We start from the raw sequence: 18,871 nt of genomic DNA on the forward strand, positions 1-18,871 counted from the left end.
CGAGCAGATGGCTGAAAGCGATGGCATTATCAGCAACCAGCGATCCGAATGCAAGGGCGATCGACCCGATCTTAAAAAAAAACACGGGCCAAAGGACCAAATTGGATTTCTGAAAGAGTCAATCGCTCTGAACAAAAAATACAGCGGACATGCATGCGTATGTATAGGCCTGACGCAATAGCCGGCTGCTTCCGGCGAGTGATGGAGAGAGCTCATGCTTTGCAGTGCGACTTTGTGTACGCCGCTAGGATTGATCTGCAGCATACTTGACGCCGAAGCCTTCAACGTTGACGCTTTCGTGACGACAAAGACGCATTCTTTCATGCAAGGAGATAATCCAATCGTATGGACGATCGAGTCAAACCATATCACAAGGAGATTATTAACGCCAGTTTAACGCCCCCGGATTTGCCGGCTTACCTACCCACCAAACCGGCACTATCCGCAACATTTTCAGAAACGCCCCCAGAATCCTCGCGGAATCTCGGAGCCACCCCTCACGTCTCGCACTATTACACCCAGCGCCTTTCCCGGCCTGCTCGGTCGGTCTCTCTCCCCTCCACATTTTGCCATTCCCCTCCGAATTATTGCCTCGCCTCGCCTCGCCTCGCCACCCCCCGTCTCTGACGGCCATGGCCCACCTCCAGCTCACGGCGGTCGCCGGCGGCAGCGACGACGACATGGAGGAGGTGGCGCTGCTGGGGTCCTACGGCGAGGCGGAGGGGCCGAGCTCGCGGACGGAGGAGGAGGAGGAGGCGGGCATGCGGCGGGCCCAGGTGCGGGTCACGGGCATGACGTGCTCCGCCTGCACCGGCGCCGTCGAGGCTGCCCTCTCCGCCCGCTGCGGCGTGCGCAGCGCCGCCGTTTCGCTGCTGCAGAACCGCGCCCACGTCGTGTTCGACCCCGCGCTCGCCAAGGTTTGCTTCCGTGTGATCCCTCCCCCTCCCGCTCCCTCCCTCGCCTCCGCGCGCGCGCTGGAGATTTGGCCTGGGATCGCGCCCCTGCGGTGAATTCTTGCGCGGCGGCTTCGAGTTTGTAGGATTATAGCGCTCTTGTTGGTAATCAGCAGCGGAATTGGTCAGCTCGAGGCGGGAAACTTAGCTGCGTTTTGTCGGTTATGGTGGTTAGGATGCGAAACGAACACTCACAACTCGTGCTGTATCTGCTTCATTTTCGGCTCGCCTGTCCTTGTTCTAGCTGGCTGTTCCGATTGATCAGTCGTGTGGGCTGAGTTTGTGGGACGCTCTGCGTTGCTTTGTCGGGAATCAAGTCTAGCGTGTTTGATAATCGATGCCAGTTAAATTGTAAAGGTGCAGTCCTAGTATTGGATCATAACGATTTTCATAGTAATTTAACTGGTTCCCCAACAGGACCATGAAGCACCTGTACTGTAAACTTGCAATTGCAAACAACCTCTGAAAAAAAAGTGATGTTAGGTCTGTTTCAAAGATCTCAACTCTCCACGACGTTGCCAACCTGTAACCTTTCTTATTTAAACTAACTTGCTTTTATATAAAGTTTCTGAAATGGACCTGACAGTGTTTGTTGTATTCAGGAAGAAGACATTGTAGAAGCAATAGAAGATGCTGGGTTTGAAGCAGAAATCCTCCCAGATTCTGCTGTTTCTCAGCCAAAGTCACAGAAGGTTTTGTCAGGCCAATTTAGGATAGGGGGGATGACTTGTGCTGCCTGTGTCAACTCAGTTGAAGGGATCTTAAAGAAGTTGCCAGGTGTAAACAGAGCAGTTGTTGCATTAGCGACCTCATTAGGGGAAGTTGAGTACGATCCGACTGCTATTAGCAAAGATAAGATTGTTCAGGCAATCGAGGATGCTGGTTTTGAAGCCGCACTGGTACAAAGTAGTGAGCAAGATAAGGCTTTATTAGGTTTGATAGGATTGCATACAGAGAGAGATGTAAATTTATTGTATGATATCCTGAGAAAAACAGAAGGCCTGCGGCAATTTGATGTAAATTCTGTACGGGCAGAAGTTGAAATTACATTCGATCCAGAAGTCGTTGGTTTGAGATCGGTTGTGGATATTATTGATATGGAAAGCAGTGGCAGACTGAAAGCCCATGTACAGAATCCATATGTACGGTCTTCTTCAAATGATGCACAAGAGGCTTCGAAAATGCTTCACCTCCTTCGCTCCAGCTTATTTCTAAGTGTAAGTTTTTATCCCTGCTATCCTATTTGTTTATGGTTTTTGTTGCCTCTCTAGTTCAGTCTACATTTTCCTCTGGTAGCTATACCCTTATGCCAGTTGTGACCGTAAATAAATAGCAAGCCCATCTGATGTGTCAGATTGATTTTATATAATTGTCACTATTGCATACAATTACTACTATAAAGAGATAATATAAAGTAAAATTATCATGAGTTGTTGTTTTACTTGCGTACTGACTTTCTTTACTGGTTTCCTTGCACCAGATTCCAGTGTTTTTTATGCGCATGGTATGCCCTCACATATCTTTCATTAACTCATTCCTACTCATGCACTGCGGACCATTTCGTATAGGAGATCTGCTCAAGTGGATGCTAGTGAGTGTAGTACAATTTGTTGTTGGCAAACGTTTCTACATTGCAGCTTATAGGGCCCTTAGACATGGCTCTACAAATATGGATGTATTGGTCGTTCTTGGCACAACTGCGACATATGTGTACTCAGTTTGCGCGCTTCTTTATGGGGCATTCACTGGATTTCATCCTCCGATGTATTTTGAGACAAGTGCAATGATAATTACATTTGTGCTATTGGGGAAGTATCTTGAGGTGCTTGCTAAAGGAAGGACATCAGATGCAATTAAGAAGCTTGTAGAGCTGGTTCCTGCTACAGCTATCTTGCTTCTGAAATACAAAGGTATCTGATTCCTACTTTATGGTAACTTAGCATGCATACACCAAAAATGGCTAGCAGTTCAGAAAGCTCATGTCTAAGTGATTTACATATAGTCCCCTTCTTTTTATGTTTTTCGTTGGATATTAGTAATTAACTGATTGCTTAGGATTGCAGCCTTGCATCCATACTCTTGCATTTTGATTGTAGTTGCACACATCAACTCATAGCACTGTACCTGAATCCAGATGGAAAATATGCTGGAGAAAAGGAAATTGATGCATTGTTGATCCAACCTGGTGATGTCTTAAAAGTGCTTCCTGGTTCAAAGATTCCTGCTGATGGCATTGTCACTTGGGGTACAAGCCATGTTGATGAAAGTATGGTAACTGGTGAATCTGCGTCTATCTGCAAGGAAGTGTCCAGTTCAGTAATTGGAGGCACCATGAACCTAAATGGCATCCTTCACATACAAGCGGCGGAAGTAGGATCAGGGACAGTTTTGAGCCAGATAATATCTCTTGTTGAGACTGCCCAGATGTCTAAAGCACCTATTCAGAAGTTCGCTGATTATGTGAGTGCACTTGTCTGTTTATGATGTTTCTGAGTTATAAAAATTATCTCTGTTATAATCTTAAAATTGTAAAACATGTTTCTGGTCAATTTCATTACACTTCTGTCATTGACGTAAGTGCTAAGGATGTATTTTTATTGCCTTATAAAAAGTATATTACTCATGTCAGATTTCACACAAACTGTTTACACCTGGTTGGTTTTTATCAAGTCATTAGTTATTGAAAATCAGTTTAAGTTCTTATTATTACAACACATTACATGAAGAAACCAGTGCAATCTTGGGGATTTGTACATCTTGGTTAGCATGCAGTGACATTTTGTTTCCTATAATAACCATTACGTTTTGTGAATGCTGATGCTATCTATGTTCTTTTCAGGTGGCCGGCATTTTTGTTCCTATTGTCATCACATTGTCCTTACTGACATTCTGTACATGGTAAGTTTCATGGTTCATTCATCTGTCTGAGGTTGGGTTTGGGGGTGTCAGGCTACTCGTGTCTAAAATTTTCATCTATTATTGACCTTTGTAGGTTTGTATGTGGGACGCTGGGGGCATATCCAAATTCATGGGTTTCAGAAACTAGCAATTGCTTTGTTTTCTCCCTCATGTTCTCCATCTCTGTTGTGGTTATTGCCTGTCCATGTGCTCTTGGTCTGGCGACACCAACTGCTGTAATGGTAGCAACTGGAGTTGGCGCCAATCATGGAGTACTTGTAAAGGGTGGAGATGCACTGGAGAGGGCTCAGAATGTCAACTATATTATATTTGATAAAACTGGGACACTGACACAAGGAAAGGCCACTGTAACAACGACGAAAGTGTTCTCAGGAATGGATGTTGGTGACTTCCTCACATTGGTAGCGTCTGCGGAGGTGAGGCAACAAAACATTCCCAAGGATTTTGCTTATTCGTAGTAGAGTGCAAACATGGTAATCTTACTTTGTTCTTTTCTGTTAATTTAGGCAAGCAGTGAGCATCCACTTGCAAAAGCTATCTTGGATTATGCATTTCATTTCCATTTCTTTGGCAAACTCCCCTCATCAAAAGACGACGTTAAGAAAAGAAAAGAAGATGCATTCTCTCAATGGCTCTTGGAAGTTGCTGATTTTTCTGCGTTGCCTGGCAAAGGAGTTCAGTGTTTGATCAATGGGAAGATGATTCTGGTGAGCTATGTGATACAGCTATTCTGGATTATCTTTCTTAATTGCTTAAGGAAAGAGTTACTGTGCCTGGGTAATTCAATATTTTGATGTTAAATGTTTTATGTAGGTGGGCAACCGTGCCTTGATATCTGAAAATGGGGTTAACATTCCTGAAGAGGCTGAAAGTTTCTTGGTAGACATGGAATTGAACGCAAAGACAGGCATTCTTGTAGCATATGATGGCGACTTCATTGGTTTGATGGGGGTAACCGATCCCTTGAAGAGGGAGGCTGCTGTAGTTATAGAAGGCCTAAAAAAGATGGGCATTTATCCAGTTATGGTGACAGGGGACAATTGGAGGACTGCACTGGCAGTTGCAAAGGAGGTCGGTCGTAATTCTCATGTAGTAGTGCAACCACAACCGCATTTGATTATTTTGATTCTTCTAGACGACATATCAGTAAATATGAGTTCAACTTTATTGCCTAACTGATTTCATGTGTACAACTTGATTACTCACTCTGTTCACTTTTATAAGACCTTGAAGACGTTTCAGACAAGGTGCAAAGTAGCTCATTTTCAGTTGTCTGAAACGACTTATAAAAGTGAACGGAGGGAGTAGTTGATTTGATGTTGCTTATATGAGTTGCCTCCTGCGAAAGCTCAAGTTATTGAAACCATTGTCCTTCTGCAGATTGGAATTGAAGATGTGAGAGCAGAGGTCATGCCTGCCGGAAAAGCCGACGTAATCCGCTCTTTCCAGAAGGATGGGAGCGTGGTTGCAATGGTTGGAGATGGGATCAATGATTCCCCTGCCCTAGCAGCAGCCGACGTCGGGATGGCCATCGGTGCAGGGACTGACATCGCCATCGAGGCAGCAGACTATGTGCTGGTGCGGAATAACCTTGAAGACGTCATCACGGCGATTGACCTCTCACGGAAGACGTTCAGCCGAATCCGGTGGAACTACTTCTTTGCCATGGCGTATAACATCGTTGCCATCCCTGTGGCTGCCGGCGCACTCTTCCCCTTCACTGGCTTGCAAATGCCGCCGTGGCTGGCTGGCGCTTGCATGGCCTTCTCGTCGGTTAGTGTAGTATGTTCCTCGCTGCTGCTGAGGAGATATAGGAAACCAAGGCTTACCACCGTCTTGCAGATAACTGTAGAGTGATTCCAACCTGGAACCTAACCCGCCTGTTTTTGTGTGTGACATTTCTACTTGAAAGAAATGGATATGGCATCTGTTTGTAACTCAGTGATGATACAGTTTTTGACACCTGTGCTTGTAAATAGCACATATATACACAGATGCAAATTGTTTGTAATGCAAGATTTCCAGTTGTTCACAGGATGTTAATTGACTAGTCGAACATATGAACTGCGAGCCTCTTTTACTTGAGAAGCTGTGAAGAATTAAGCGCTGAGAGCAAGTCTAGTAGAGCCCTCAAACCCCTAAAAATACCCCTTTTTTTTTACAGTTTTCGCCGAAAAAACGCTGTAGACTAGAACCTCTAAACCCTCAAACCCGTAAAAAAAATTAAAGGTCCAACTCTCAAACCAGTTTGCAACCTGTAGAAGTAGGGGTTAAGAGGGAAATCTCCCCCCAACCCGCACTCCTCCTCTCTCGTGCGGGAGGAAACTTCCTCCTCCTCCCGCCGCCTCCTGCCGTGCCGGCCATGGAGGGCCCCGCCGCCGCCGCGCCCTCGCCTGCCGCGCCCGCCCCGCCCGCCTCGCCTGCCCCCGCCACCGCCCCCGCCCACCCGACGTGGCGGCGGCGACCCACGTCGGGGCCAAGCGGCGGCGGGCGGGCCTCGCACCTCCTCCTCCCGCCTCCCCGGCTCCCGTCCCGGCCACCGTCACCGCCCCGGCGCCCGCCCCCGCCGCCTCCCCGGCTCCCGCCCCGGCCACCAAGAAGAGCCGGCCGAAGGCGCCATCCAAGGTCGCCCCGGCCGTGAAGATGCCGCGGAAGAAGGCCGCGGTGCGGAAGAAGCCCACGCCCCCGCCCCCGCCCGCCTCCGTCGTCGAACCTTCTTTCGTTGTTGTCGCCGAACCTCCTCCCGCCGCGCACGAGGTGTTCGAGAAAATGGCAACCCCATCCTCGTTCATGGACCTCCTCCAAAGCAGTTTAAGGGGTGGATTTGGGTTCTAGTATTTGCCTCTGTTTTTCAACCCTTAAAAGTGTCGAAAAGTGGCACTTCTCAACCCTTAAAACTGCTTTAAGGATTTGAGGGTTTGAGGGTTCTACTAGTAATGCTCTGAGAACTGTACGTTTCCAATCCTAAGCGTGTTGCCAACTTGCCATAGGTATCTGGCCGTATCTTAGTAAAGTTATATCATCAACAGTAAAGTTCGAAAAAGGTTGAAAATTGCTTTTGGAGCTCGGCCCCATGGAGGCCGGTTTATGAAAAAAATTCAAAATTCAACAAAATTCATATTTTTACATTTCAAAAAAAAACTGGAAAAAATACAGACATACATGGAGGCATAACACATGAGATACGTTGAAACGAGGGCTGTGCAAGAAAGACAAATCTGTAGTTTTTCAACACATGATACTATTTATTCCAAAAGTCCATGAATTTGTTCCTTTTGCACAAATCGCATATCAAAGTATTTCATTCTAAACGGGTACACGAATCAACTTCAGCTCGGCCCCAAAAAAAGATGCGGGAGGCTAGGGTTTGGCGGAGACGGGGCGCCGCCGCGCCGCCGCCAACAACAGCGTCCATCGCCGGGGAAGATGTCGCGGCCTCGTCCGCCATCGCGGCTTCGTTAGCCATCGCGGCAGCGTCTGCCATCACGGCTTTGTCCGTCACTGCGGCAGCGTCCGCCATCGCGGCTTCGTCCGCCACTGCGGCTGCGTCTGCCATCGCGGCTTTGCCCGCCCTGTCCACAGGCTCGAAGGTCGCTGCAAGGATGGAAGGAGCACACAGATGCGGTCAACGCGTCCAGATGCACACGACAGATGAACTGGAGGCCCGATCGGGTTGGAGGAGCATTGCAGTTGCACGACCGCCAGGCATGCAATTCGACCCAGGGGGCCTCGACGGGAAGCATCGGGCCGCACGACCGCCTCACCAACAAGGCTCTTCGTCACAGTACTCCCAGATCGGCGACGTGCGCAGCAACCTCCAACCCAGTTTGCGCTCTTCACTTTCTCAGTTGGGAACGTCCCTGGCGCCTCCTCCTGTGAACCTTGCTGTCGGTGGGGGTGAAAAAGGGGCATCCGTTGAGGAAGCCACCCGCCCGAAGCCGTCCAGTGAGACCACAGAGGAGACAACGGAAGGAGAATCAACTTCGAGGGCCACAACTATTGGTAACACCCGGGAACTGATGGCCAGTTCACCTGCTACGCCGCTGCCGACGCCGCCGCCATCACCAACACTGGCGGAGGAGTGACAGCCGCCACACCTTAATTTGGCACCAACTTTATATATATATATATATATATATATATATATATATATATAAAATGTTTGGGGCACCTAGGTGCCTGGGCACCTAGGCCCAAACATGGCAAGCCATTTTTATTAGTATTAGTGCATGACGTGCAATCAATGAAATAGTAGTTTCCCATTTTTTATTTGCATGCACTAGTACACTCAACGGTCAATGATTACTTTCCAAAAATATATTATGCTGATTTCCTAGCAACAATTCTTTTCCAAATATTATGTTGACCTATTATACCTAATAAAAATATACACATAAGCAGGCTATTATATCTAATGAAAATATACATATACCGTAAATATTACTTAATAAAAAATATACATATACCCATGCTATTATATGTACTAAGAATATACACATACCCGAAATCTCATGAGTATGTAGATACCTCGAGAATATCATGAGTATATACTTAAATTTGGTATGTATATATCTAAATGGTGTACATACTCCAAAGCATTGACACATGCCTGAGGTATCAAATACCTGCTAACGAGACACAATGTATATACCCAAAAATTTCATGAGTATGCAGATACCTCAAATAAATTTGTGAGTATGTGAACTTTTTTAGTAAAAAAGATATTCTCGGGTATGTTTATACCCAAAATATTTTTGGATATATGCAATATTTATTAATATGTACCTACAACTAGCTTATCCACGTACAATAAACTTAAAACGATGTACACATTTACTTTTTTGGGTATTTTATATTTTTGGATGCGTGAAACATGAGAATACCCAATATATTTCTAGATACCTTTGTTTTTAATAAGATTATACATGCACGTACTAGGAAATACAACCTCAGACACAAGAAAAGGCCGCATTCCAAAAAATTGAAGATATATATGACGTGCTAGGAAATATGATTTTATTAGTTTGGCATATGTATGGGGTGTCCATACGACTATTTCCATGTACGAGTCATGTAGTTAATGCACGTCCAAAATTAGGGAGATATTTATTTCCTTATTGTCGTTGACCAATCAGATTAATACCTCATTAAAAAGGCAAGTAATCACTAATTTAAATAGTGCTAATTGATGGCAGCACTGCAGATTTCTTTCCAAATATAAGGTACTATAAACATGCATGCTTACTATATTAGCACGTATCCTAAAGCAATCCAACGGCGGGTACATAAGGTGCCTGGGCTCTTAGGTGTCCCAAACTGTCATCCTATATATATATACTTTTCTTCATGAAAATGCAAACATATACTGCTCGTTAGTTTTAGACCACACTAGATTGATTCATTCAAACAAAGCTAGATGAAGCACATAAGTAGATCGAAAGCACACAAACTGGCAGCTTAATTGATGTGTTGCCCAGCACATGCCCATCTCACTACGTAGACGTACGCGAACCAGCTCGCTTTCACTGCACATGCCCATCTCACTATGTAGATGCAGTGGCGGAGCTTAGTGGAGAGCAACCTGGGCCATTGCCCCCCCCCCCAGTCCATGAGAAAACTAGCATCTATCCCCTAGTATTCAGCCCATATGCCCAGTTAAAATCAGCCTAAAATCATATTTCTTGCCCCTCCACAAAATCAGCCCAAGCTCCGCCACTGCGTAGATGTATGCAAAATAACTATCTTTTGCATCTCTAAGACTAAAAATACCTCTCCAACAGATAGTGTAGATGTAAAAAATAATAATAATACATTTCCGTCTCCCAAAGATGCAAACCACAACACCTCACGGTGCAAATTTGCATCTACACCTCTAGGAGATGTAAAAGGAACGGCAGTGTGTCAACCGCCCAACCGTCTTCATTGCACCTCTGCCAGCCCGCCCGCCGGTGATTTTTGCCATGAAATGCGTCGCCGTCGCCTGTCGGTCCATCCCTGACCCCACCGCCGGCAGCAGCGTCGTAGCCGTGGCCGACCCGCCGATTTGAGTCTGCTACGCTGATGACTGCCCGCCTCCGCCGCTGGCGATTTGTGCCCGAAAACGCCGCCGCTGTCGCCTGTCCATCCATCCCTAACTCCATCGCGACCCCACGGCCTATCCCCGCCACTGCATGTGTCTTCTCTAGACATCATTAAAAGATTCTGTGCAGTGCAGTTTGAATTGGCTATTATGTCTTTGCATCAATTCTTTTTAGAGGGCATCAATTTTGTCTAGTTGACAGTTTGCCACATCTTAATTTTTTTTCGTCCTCCGCCTCTGATCACCAATGTCTAATACAGCTACACCGAGCGGTCGGGTCAGAGCCCCATCCGGAGCTTTGAACATCCTCAGCTGGAACTGTCGAGGGGGAGGGAGCCCAACGACAGTTCGTGACCTGAAGTGTTTGGTGCAGACTCACTCTCCCAAGATCGTTTTTCTTTATGAAACTAGACAATCTAAAGTGAAGATGAAAAGATATCGAGCTCGGTTAAGCCTTAGTGGTTTGGATGCAGTCGATAGTGTTGGTCACAGTGGTGGTTTAGCTATCTTTTGGCATGAGTCATTGCATCTCGAAATTAAATCCATGTGTGAGAGACATATCGATGTGTATGTGAGAGAATCTGCTGATGCAACACCCTGGAGACTGACTTGTGTGTACGGCGAACCTCGGACAGAGAACCGTCACCTTATGTGGAAGCTCATGCGTGATTTACACCTGCAAGAGAACATGCCATGGCGGTGATAGGGGACTTTAACGAGGCCATGTGGGGCTTCGAGCACTCCTCCGCCACCCCGCGTTCGGCTGGTCAGATGCTTGATTTTCGAGATATTCTGAAATTATGTAACCTTGTGGATCTTGGATTTTCAGGACTTCCATATACATATGACAACCGCCGGCAGGGCCGTGCGAACGTTAAGGTACGGCCGGACCGTGCCGTCGCGAACTACGAATGGCGGGATATGTTTTGTGATGCTGCAGTACAACACCTGGTCGCCCCTAGCTCTAATCATGCACCGATCCTTCTCAAGTGCATACATGAGCGGAACCGGACTGAAGCTGGGAAGAAATGCAGACATTATGAGGTGATGTGGGAGAGGGATGCTGCATTACCTGAGGTGATTAAGGTGGCATGGGAGTCAGCTGGGATCATGGAGAACCTGGGTGATGTTGCTACCACTCTTGGCAGCATGATGGACTCCCTGTATGGTTGGAGCAGGAAAAGGTTTGGAAACGTGGTAAGAGAAATTAACAAATCTCGCACTCGGTTAGAGGAACTAATGGCTATGAACGCTGACCAGCGGACTATTAGAAAGGCTAATGCTCATATGAATGAGCTCCTGTATAGGGAGGAGATGCTCTGGATGCAGCGGTCAGAATTGCTTGGCTGTGAGAGGGTGACCGCAACATGGAATTTTTTCACCGCAGAGCTAGATGGCGTGCTAGAAAGAATCAAATAAAATTGTTAATTGATGATTCAGGGGTGGCTCAGCAGGATCATGAGGTTATGTCAAAAATGGCTACTGATTATTTCTCTAATCTATTTACTGCAGACCACACGCTACAGGCTGGGCCAGTAATTGATCTCATTAATAACCGGGTCAGTGAGGACATGAACACGGGATTATGTGCTGACTTTTCAGACAAGGAACTTTCTGATGCTTTGTTCCAAATTGGGCCTTTGAAAGCACCAGGGCCGGATGGTTTCCCTGCCCGAGGTTCCAAAGAAACTGGTCTGTCATGAAAGAGCAGGTAATTAAGGCGGTGAAGGAGTTCTTTCGGACAAGTATCATGCCAGATGGGGTTAACAACACCTCTATTGTATTAATTCCCAAGGTGGACAATCCAACGAAGCTTGCGGAATTCCGATCTATCAGTTTGTGTAATGTTATATATAAGGTGGTTGCTAAGTGGCTTGTAAACCGTCTCCGCCCCATATTGGATGAAATTATCTCACCTGCACAGAGTGCCTTTGTTCCTGGACGGCTCATTACGGATAATGCATTGCTGGCCTTTGAATGCATACATTATATCCAATAGGAAAAGGACCCAAGGAAAAGTTTTTGTGCGTACAAATTGAATCTCTCCAAAGCCTATAATCGGGTTGACTGGATTTTCTTGAGGCAAATGATGCAAAAGATGGGTTTTGCTCAACGATGGGTTGACTGGGTTATGACATGTGTCACATCATTGAGATATTCAGTAAAATTCAATGGAACCCTCTTGGATTCATTTGCACCGTCGCATGGTCTTCGGCAAGGTGATCCGCTCTCTCCATTCATGTTCCTTTTTGTTGCTGACTGCCTCTCTGCTTTGTTGAAGGATGGGGAGGACGGTCAAATATTTACACCAGTTAAAGTCTGTCGGTGTGCCCCAGGAGTGTCACACCTCCTATTTGCAGATGATACGCTTCTCTTCTTTAAGGAGGATAATAACGAGGCTACCCATGTGAGGAATATCCTGAGCACATATGAGCGAGCGACTGGTCAATTTATTAATCCAGCTAAATGTAGTATCTTGTTTGGGCAGTCATGCCCGACTACTACTCAGGAGGATATACGGGCAGTGCTGCAAGTGCAAACAACGGCGTTCGAGGAGAAATACCTCGGGGTACCTACGCCGGAAGGAAGGATGTCCAAGGGGAAATTTCAGAATTTACAAGCAACTGTCGCTAAATGGATCATGTTATGGGGTGATACTCTCTCATATGCCGGGAAATAAGTTATGATCAAGGCGGTCCTACAAGCAATCCCGACATATATAATGAGAGTTTTTAAGCTTCCAGCCTCAGTGTGTGATGACCTTAACATGCTCGCTCGAAATTATTGGTGGGGTTCAGCAAAAGGACGGCGTAAAACGCATTGGAAAGCCTGGCCTCAAATTTTGAAAACAAAGGCGCATGGTGGCATTGGGTTTCGGGACTTTCGTATCTTCAACCAGGCCCTCCTCGCACGTCAAGTGTGGCGCTTGTTGACTAAACCTGACAGCTTCTGTGCGCAGGTCTTGAAAGCTCGCTACTACCCGGACGGTCGCCTCGAGGACACGGTCTTCTCTGGGAACGCCTCCTCTACCTGGCAGGATATTCAACATGGCCTCGAGCTCCTCAAGAAGGGTCTTGTGTGGCGCGTCAGCAACGGCGAACAAATTCGGATATGACGTGATCGTTGGTTGCCCCGGATGCACTCTGGTATGCCAATCACGTTGCAAGGTACGTGCAGGCTTAAGCGGGTGGCCGAGCTGCTCGACGAACGAGGTGCCTGGCGCATGGAGACCCTTCAGAAGTACTTCCTCCCATCCGATGTGGAGGGCATTACTAGTATCCGCATCTCCACAAGGGCTCCGAAAGATATGTTGCTTGGACACCGGAGAAGTCCGAAAACTTCACGGTCAAATCAGCCTACTGGCTCGCCATGGATGAGCCCAACGACATCGTCTACGAGCAGGGCACCGGATGGTCGTCGTGCCATCTGGAAGACTATATGGAGGTGCCCTGCTCCCCCGAAGGTACGGGTCTTCGCCTGGAAGCTAGCCTCAAACTCTTTGGCGACTTGGGAAAATAAATTCTCTCGACACCTTGAAACTTCCAATTTTTGCCCCGTTTGTGGTATGGAATGCGAGCACATCTTTCATACATTTTGTAGGTGCCCCCGGGCGAGGGAATTATGGTGTGCAATGGCCCAAGACTGGCCGCTCCCCGACGTCGACTCAGTCTGTCATACTGGCCCCAAATGGCTCCTGGACGTCTTGCACCCGCTCTCCGACATGGCTAGAATGGCCCTCCTCATGACCCTATGGAGGTCGTGGTACATCCATAATGAAATCACCCATGGGAAGAAGGCGCCCCCTACCAAAGCGTCGCGTCGCTTTCTTCACAGCTACATATCTTCCCTAATTTGTATCAAGGAGCACCCAGATGGAGACATGGAGAAGGGAAAGATGGTCATAGCAGACCCAATGGCACTCGCTGGCCCAACCACTCCTGAACTAGTGCAGTGCTCTGCGGTGGCTGAGTTGAAATGGACACCCCCACCATGTGGTTGGACGAAGATGAATGCAGATGGGTCCTACCTATAAGCGGATGGTAGCGTTGGAGCCGGAATGGTACTTCGTGATGAGATGGGAGTGATCATCTTCTCCGCCTGTAGAGAACTACGTACATGTGCTGACGCCCTCCAAGCAGAATTGGAAGCCTGTAGAGAAGGTGTTCATTTGGCACTGCAATGGACCACAAAAACTGTGATAGTTGAGCTTGATTGTGCTGAGGCTGTCAGGATGATTCAAGATAAATCATGTGATCGTTCAGGGCATATGGCGTTTGTTGGTGAGATCAAGTCCTTGTTAGCTGAAGGAAGGGAGATTGTCTTTTTTTTTGAAAGATCCAGACTTGCTGGCTTTTCATTGGCTTAGCAGGGGAGAGTTACAAAATTTGTGATCAACTGATCAGTGAAAAGAAAATGAGTTACAGAGGCGTAGGAGGAGGGAGGGAGCAGCCTCTCCCTCTCCGCCGCCTAGCAAAAAATCTAGTCTATTCCTCGCGTTGTATCCCCGAAAGGGGGCACTATGGCATGTGCTCCGGCGAGTCTCCATTGCTCGATGTCTCTCCGGCAGGCCTCTGTTATACTGAGTGCACTTGGTGTATTTCCTCTGAATGTGCAGTTGTTTCTCTCAAGCCAGATTTGCCAGGTGACCAATGCCACCATGGCCTTGACTCCTCTTCTTTCCCTTGGCGCCGCGGAGTTTAGGATTGCGGCGACAACATCTATTGTAGTGTTGCATGCACTCCAGGAGGCTGGGGAGAGCGCCGCGCAGCCCATCCAGGTGGCTGCCTTTACCCAAACCTCCTTCGATATGTTGCAGTTCCAAATTAGGTGGAAGGAAGACTCAAGGTTGCGGCAGCAGAGCTGGCAGAAATAGGGAAATAACTTGGCGCTGCAGGTGATCGTTGCACCAGAGCCGTTTTTGGTGGAGTAGACAGAGAAATAACTTGATCTTTCCGGGTGCCCAGATCTTCCATACCAAGCTTTTCATGGCCGAGGATGGTTGCGAGGGGAGTTGAGAGTGGTACGCTGACCTCGCCGTGTAGTCTCCACCGGCTTTCCAGGTGATCTTGTCCTCGGTCCCTCCATGCAGCGCCAAGTTGGCTTCTGTGATGCGTCGCTGCAGCAACACGACCTGGGGGTGATTTCCAGGTTGTTGTCGCGCCTGAGGTCCATGATCCATCTGTCATCGCGTATCGCCTCTGCGACAGTGCGGTTCTTCCTAGCTGAGCGCCTGAATAGGTCGGGGTAGTCTTGCCTTAGCGGTTGCTCGCCGAGCCAGGAGCAGTGCCAGAAGAGCGCCATGTTGCCGTCGCCCACTGTCACCGTCGTTGCTGAGGCGAAGAGTGCTCTATCCTTGTCGTTGCAAGGCAACTCCAGGTGCGTCCATGGCCTGGCCGGGTTCATCCACACCAACCAAAGCCAGCGGAGGCACAAGGCCCGCGCGAGCCGCTCCATGTTGGGGATGCTGAGGCCGCCATGCTCGATCGGGGACGTGACAAGTTGCCAGTTTACTTTGCATCTACCTCCGGTGACCTCCTCGTCTTGTGCCTACAGGAACCGACGCCACGCTTTGTCTACATCCTTGTAGAATCTCTTTGGGATTTGTAGCACAACCATGGCGAAAGATGGCAGCGCAGATAGGACGCTCCTGACGAGTACGCGGCGCCCTGCGATCGGCAGGAGCCGACCTTTCCAAGCTGCCAACCTTGCGCGGATGCGGCCAAGGAGGTACTGAATGTGCACGAGCCGAAGCCTGCCGATGCAGAGCGGGAGGCCTAGATATCTGATCGGGAAACCTACTTTGCCGCCGCCGAAATTTTGAAGGACGTCTATGAGGTCTACATTGCCGCACTTTAGGGCTGCCGCTGACGACTTCTGAGGGTTGCCGCGCAGTCCCGTCGCGTCCCCGAACCCCTCCAGGAGCTGCATGATGGCGTCGATCTCCTGGCACACCGGGTTGGCGAAGAAGATCGCGTCGTCCGCGTAAAGCGTGACGCGCATGCGCGCGGCGCCGGTCGGCAGTGGCGCGATGGCGCCGGCCTGCTGCGCCGCCTCTAACAGCCGGTGGAGGGGGTCAATCGCCAGGATGAAGAGGATCTGTGAGAGTGGGTCGCCTTGCCGCAGTCCTCGCTGATGAAGAATCGCAGGGCCCGGGTCCCCGTTCAGCAGGCAGGCGGAAGACGCGATGGAGAGGAGCAACGCGATCCAGTCCCGCTAGCGCGCCGGGAAGTTCATGCGTTGCAGCAGCTCGAGGATATATTCCCATGACACCGTGTCGAAAGCCTTGGCGATGTCGATCTTTAGCAGGAGCATCAGTGTTATTTTCCTTTTAAACTGTCGTAGCACGCTCTGGACGTAGAGGAAACTGTCATGAATGCCCTTCTTCCTTTGGAATGCGCTCTGGGCCGGCGAGATGAGCTGATCAAGCACACCCGCTAGTCTGATCGAAAGCACTTTGGCAATTAGTTTGGCCACCGAGTGGATGAGACTAATTGGGCGAAAATCCGACAGTTTTGTTGCACCATCTTTCTTCGGCAGTAGGATGATCATGGCGCGGTTCAGAGCTGCAAAATCACCTCCAGCGAGCTGATAGAATGCATGGAAGACTGCCATGACGTCTATCTTGATCGTTTGCCGGCATGCACGAAAGAAAACCCCGCTGAAGCCGTCCGGCCCCGGTGCCTTCTCGGCCGGGGACGCGCAGATTGCCGCCCAGATTTCTTATTCGGTGAAGGGGTTGTCGAGGCCTGCACCGGCCTGCAGACGGGGCAGCTGGATCCTATCCTAGTCGATCGCCTTCGTCCTTCTCACCTTGCTGCCCAGGAGTGTAGTGAAATGGTCATGGATCATTTCTGCCTTCTCTTTGTGATCTGTGGCTTGTTTGCTCTTTGACTCCAAACAGTGGGTGTAGTTTTTCCTTCTTCTAGAGTTGATCTTGGCCTGGAAAAATGATGTCTTTGCATTGCCCACTTTGAGCCAGGTGGTCCGTGCCGCCTGCCTCTTCCTTACTCGCTCGAGAGCCGCGAGTCTCACAATCTTCAGCTTCAGGGTTTTCCTCAGCCAGAACTCTCTTTGCGTTAGCTAGCGTCTCTCCTGCGCCACATCAAGTCTCAGCACCACCTCAGACGCAATGTGAAACTGCATTTTGGTGTTGCTGAAGATGCTCTTGGCCCAGATCTTCAGGTCTGCTGCTGTTCGTTTTAGCTTGATTTTCATCCTGGTGAAGGGACAACAGTGGTTTACTGGTCTTTGCCATGCCCTCTGGACCGTCTGCTGAAAGTGCGGGAACTTGGGCCAGAAGGATTCAAATTTGAAAACTGCTTTGCGTGGTGGCGCCGCTGCATCCGTGAGCAACAGGGGGCAGTGACCGGAGCAGGAAGTGGATGCAGCCATGAGTGTGTAGGAGGGGAAGATTGCCTCCCATTCTTGGTTGCAGAAAATTTTGTCGATGGCGACAAAAGTAGGGTTTTCTCTCTCGTTACTCCATGTGAAGCACCTGTTTTTGCACTTTATCTCTCTCAGGCAAGCCCGGTCGATTTGCATCTCTGAATCTGCTGATGACCCTTCTATTGATGTTATGGTTGCTCTTATCCCTTGCCTCGTAGATGACGTTAAAATCACCGTTGATCAGCCACGGATCGCCAAGAGGTGGTCTGCTTCTGCTCAGCTCCTCGAGGAAGTCATCTTTCCTGGTGTCGTCAGCTGCGCCATACACAGTGGTGATCCAGAAGGAGAGACCACCATGGGGGAGGAACGCCCTGGCAGTGATGGAGAATTGCCCTACAGATTGCGTGGCGATTGTGATCCTGGTGGAGTCCCAGAAAATCGCGGCGCCACCACGGGTGCCCAACGCCGGTCATTACACATATTCGACGTACACAAAATATAGCTAGTCATGAGCTAGCACATTACGGCCGTGCCACGCCTCGTACTGCTGTCTGGCTCGACTCGGGCACGGATGAAGTTGTAAGGTTGTGTATGAACAATGTAATTCCCAGTTGAGTAATATAAGATCCCATTTCCCCGCAAAAAAAGTATTTCATTCTAAAATTTTACACACATACACATCATAGTACAATATTTTCAGTTTTTTTTAAACCGAGAAGTATGAATTTTGATTTTTTTTCAACAAATTCGGCCTCGATGAAGGCCGAACTCTAAAATGACGTTCTTGATAAAGGTAATGTGTACAACTTCTCCTCCCCTATATCCCTTGGTGGCTAGGGCAACCCCCCCGCCCCCCCCCCAGAATTCATCGGTGAGCCCATAGATTTGCCTATTCTTTGCCTGTCGTTCCGACGGCTGGTGGCGGGAAAGGGAATCCCAGTGCCTCCGATTAGTAGTTTAGCCGTTTAGGTTATTGTTTTTTAGTTCTTGCTGGTACGGTGCTCGGGCGAAGGTGACGCTTATTCTTCAAGTTTGTCTTTTGGACTCCGATCTTCCTCGGGTTCATTCGTTTGTACTTAGTTGATGGAGCCCAGTGTAAATTCATGTCATCTCGTTGGGGTGTTGAGATTAGGGTTTCTCGTCATGAAGAGATTTGGTGTCAGGTGATTCAGATCTATTTAAGGTTTCAACATCAACAACTACGGCTAGGGCTGGAATTCGAGCCGAGTCGAGCCAGCTCGGTTCGACTCGCTAGAGCTCGTTTCGTTAACGAGTTAGCTCGACTCGACTTATTATTATAACGAGCTCAAATCCAAGATTGTCTCGACTCGTATAACTCGCGAGCTGGCTTGTTTAGCTTGTTAACCTCGTTAAAGATATGAACATAAAACCCTCAAATCTTATAAAAATGATTATGTATATATTAAACACACACACACACACACACATATATATATATATCACTAAACAATAGTAATTTTCTTGTAGCGCATGAGTCTCCTAGAAGGCTGGCCCTTCATCGGCTAGGCCTTGT

General features: G+C 48.4%; 1 protein-coding gene across 1 annotated transcript; it reads left to right on the forward strand.

The window, feature by feature from the left end:
• Nucleotides 1-534: 534 nt before the first annotated feature.
• LOC125517322 (cation-transporting ATPase HMA5-like) lies at nt 535-5,904 on the forward strand. Its single transcript, XM_048682517.1, has 9 exons — nt 535-917; nt 1,556-2,170; nt 2,434-2,863; nt 3,088-3,413; nt 3,793-3,851; nt 3,946-4,288; nt 4,379-4,579; nt 4,686-4,943; nt 5,253-5,904. The coding sequence occupies exons 1-9, from the start codon at nt 633-635 to the stop codon at nt 5,727-5,729; spliced, it is 2,994 nt and encodes a 997-aa protein (XP_048538474.1). The 5' UTR covers nt 535-632; the 3' UTR covers nt 5,730-5,904.
• The last annotated feature ends 12,967 nt before the right edge of the window (nt 5,905-18,871 follow it).

Source organism: Triticum urartu, chromosome 6 (assembly GCF_003073215.2).
Source record: "Triticum urartu cultivar G1812 chromosome 6, Tu2.1, whole genome shotgun sequence".
In the NCBI taxonomy this organism is placed as follows: Eukaryota; Viridiplantae; Streptophyta; class Magnoliopsida; order Poales; family Poaceae; genus Triticum; species Triticum urartu.

Coding starts and splice junctions, on each gene's coding strand:
- LOC125517322 (XM_048682517.1), top strand. CDS start 633: ATGGCCCACCTCCAGCTCACGGCGGTCGCCGGCGGCAGCGACGACGAC. Junction 2,864..3,087: donor CTTGCTTCTGAAATACAAAG/GTATCTGATTCC, acceptor ACCTGAATCCAG/ATGGAAAATATGCTGGAGAA. Junction 4,580..4,685: donor TCAATGGGAAGATGATTCTG/GTGAGCTATGTG, acceptor TGTTTTATGTAG/GTGGGCAACCGTGCCTTGAT.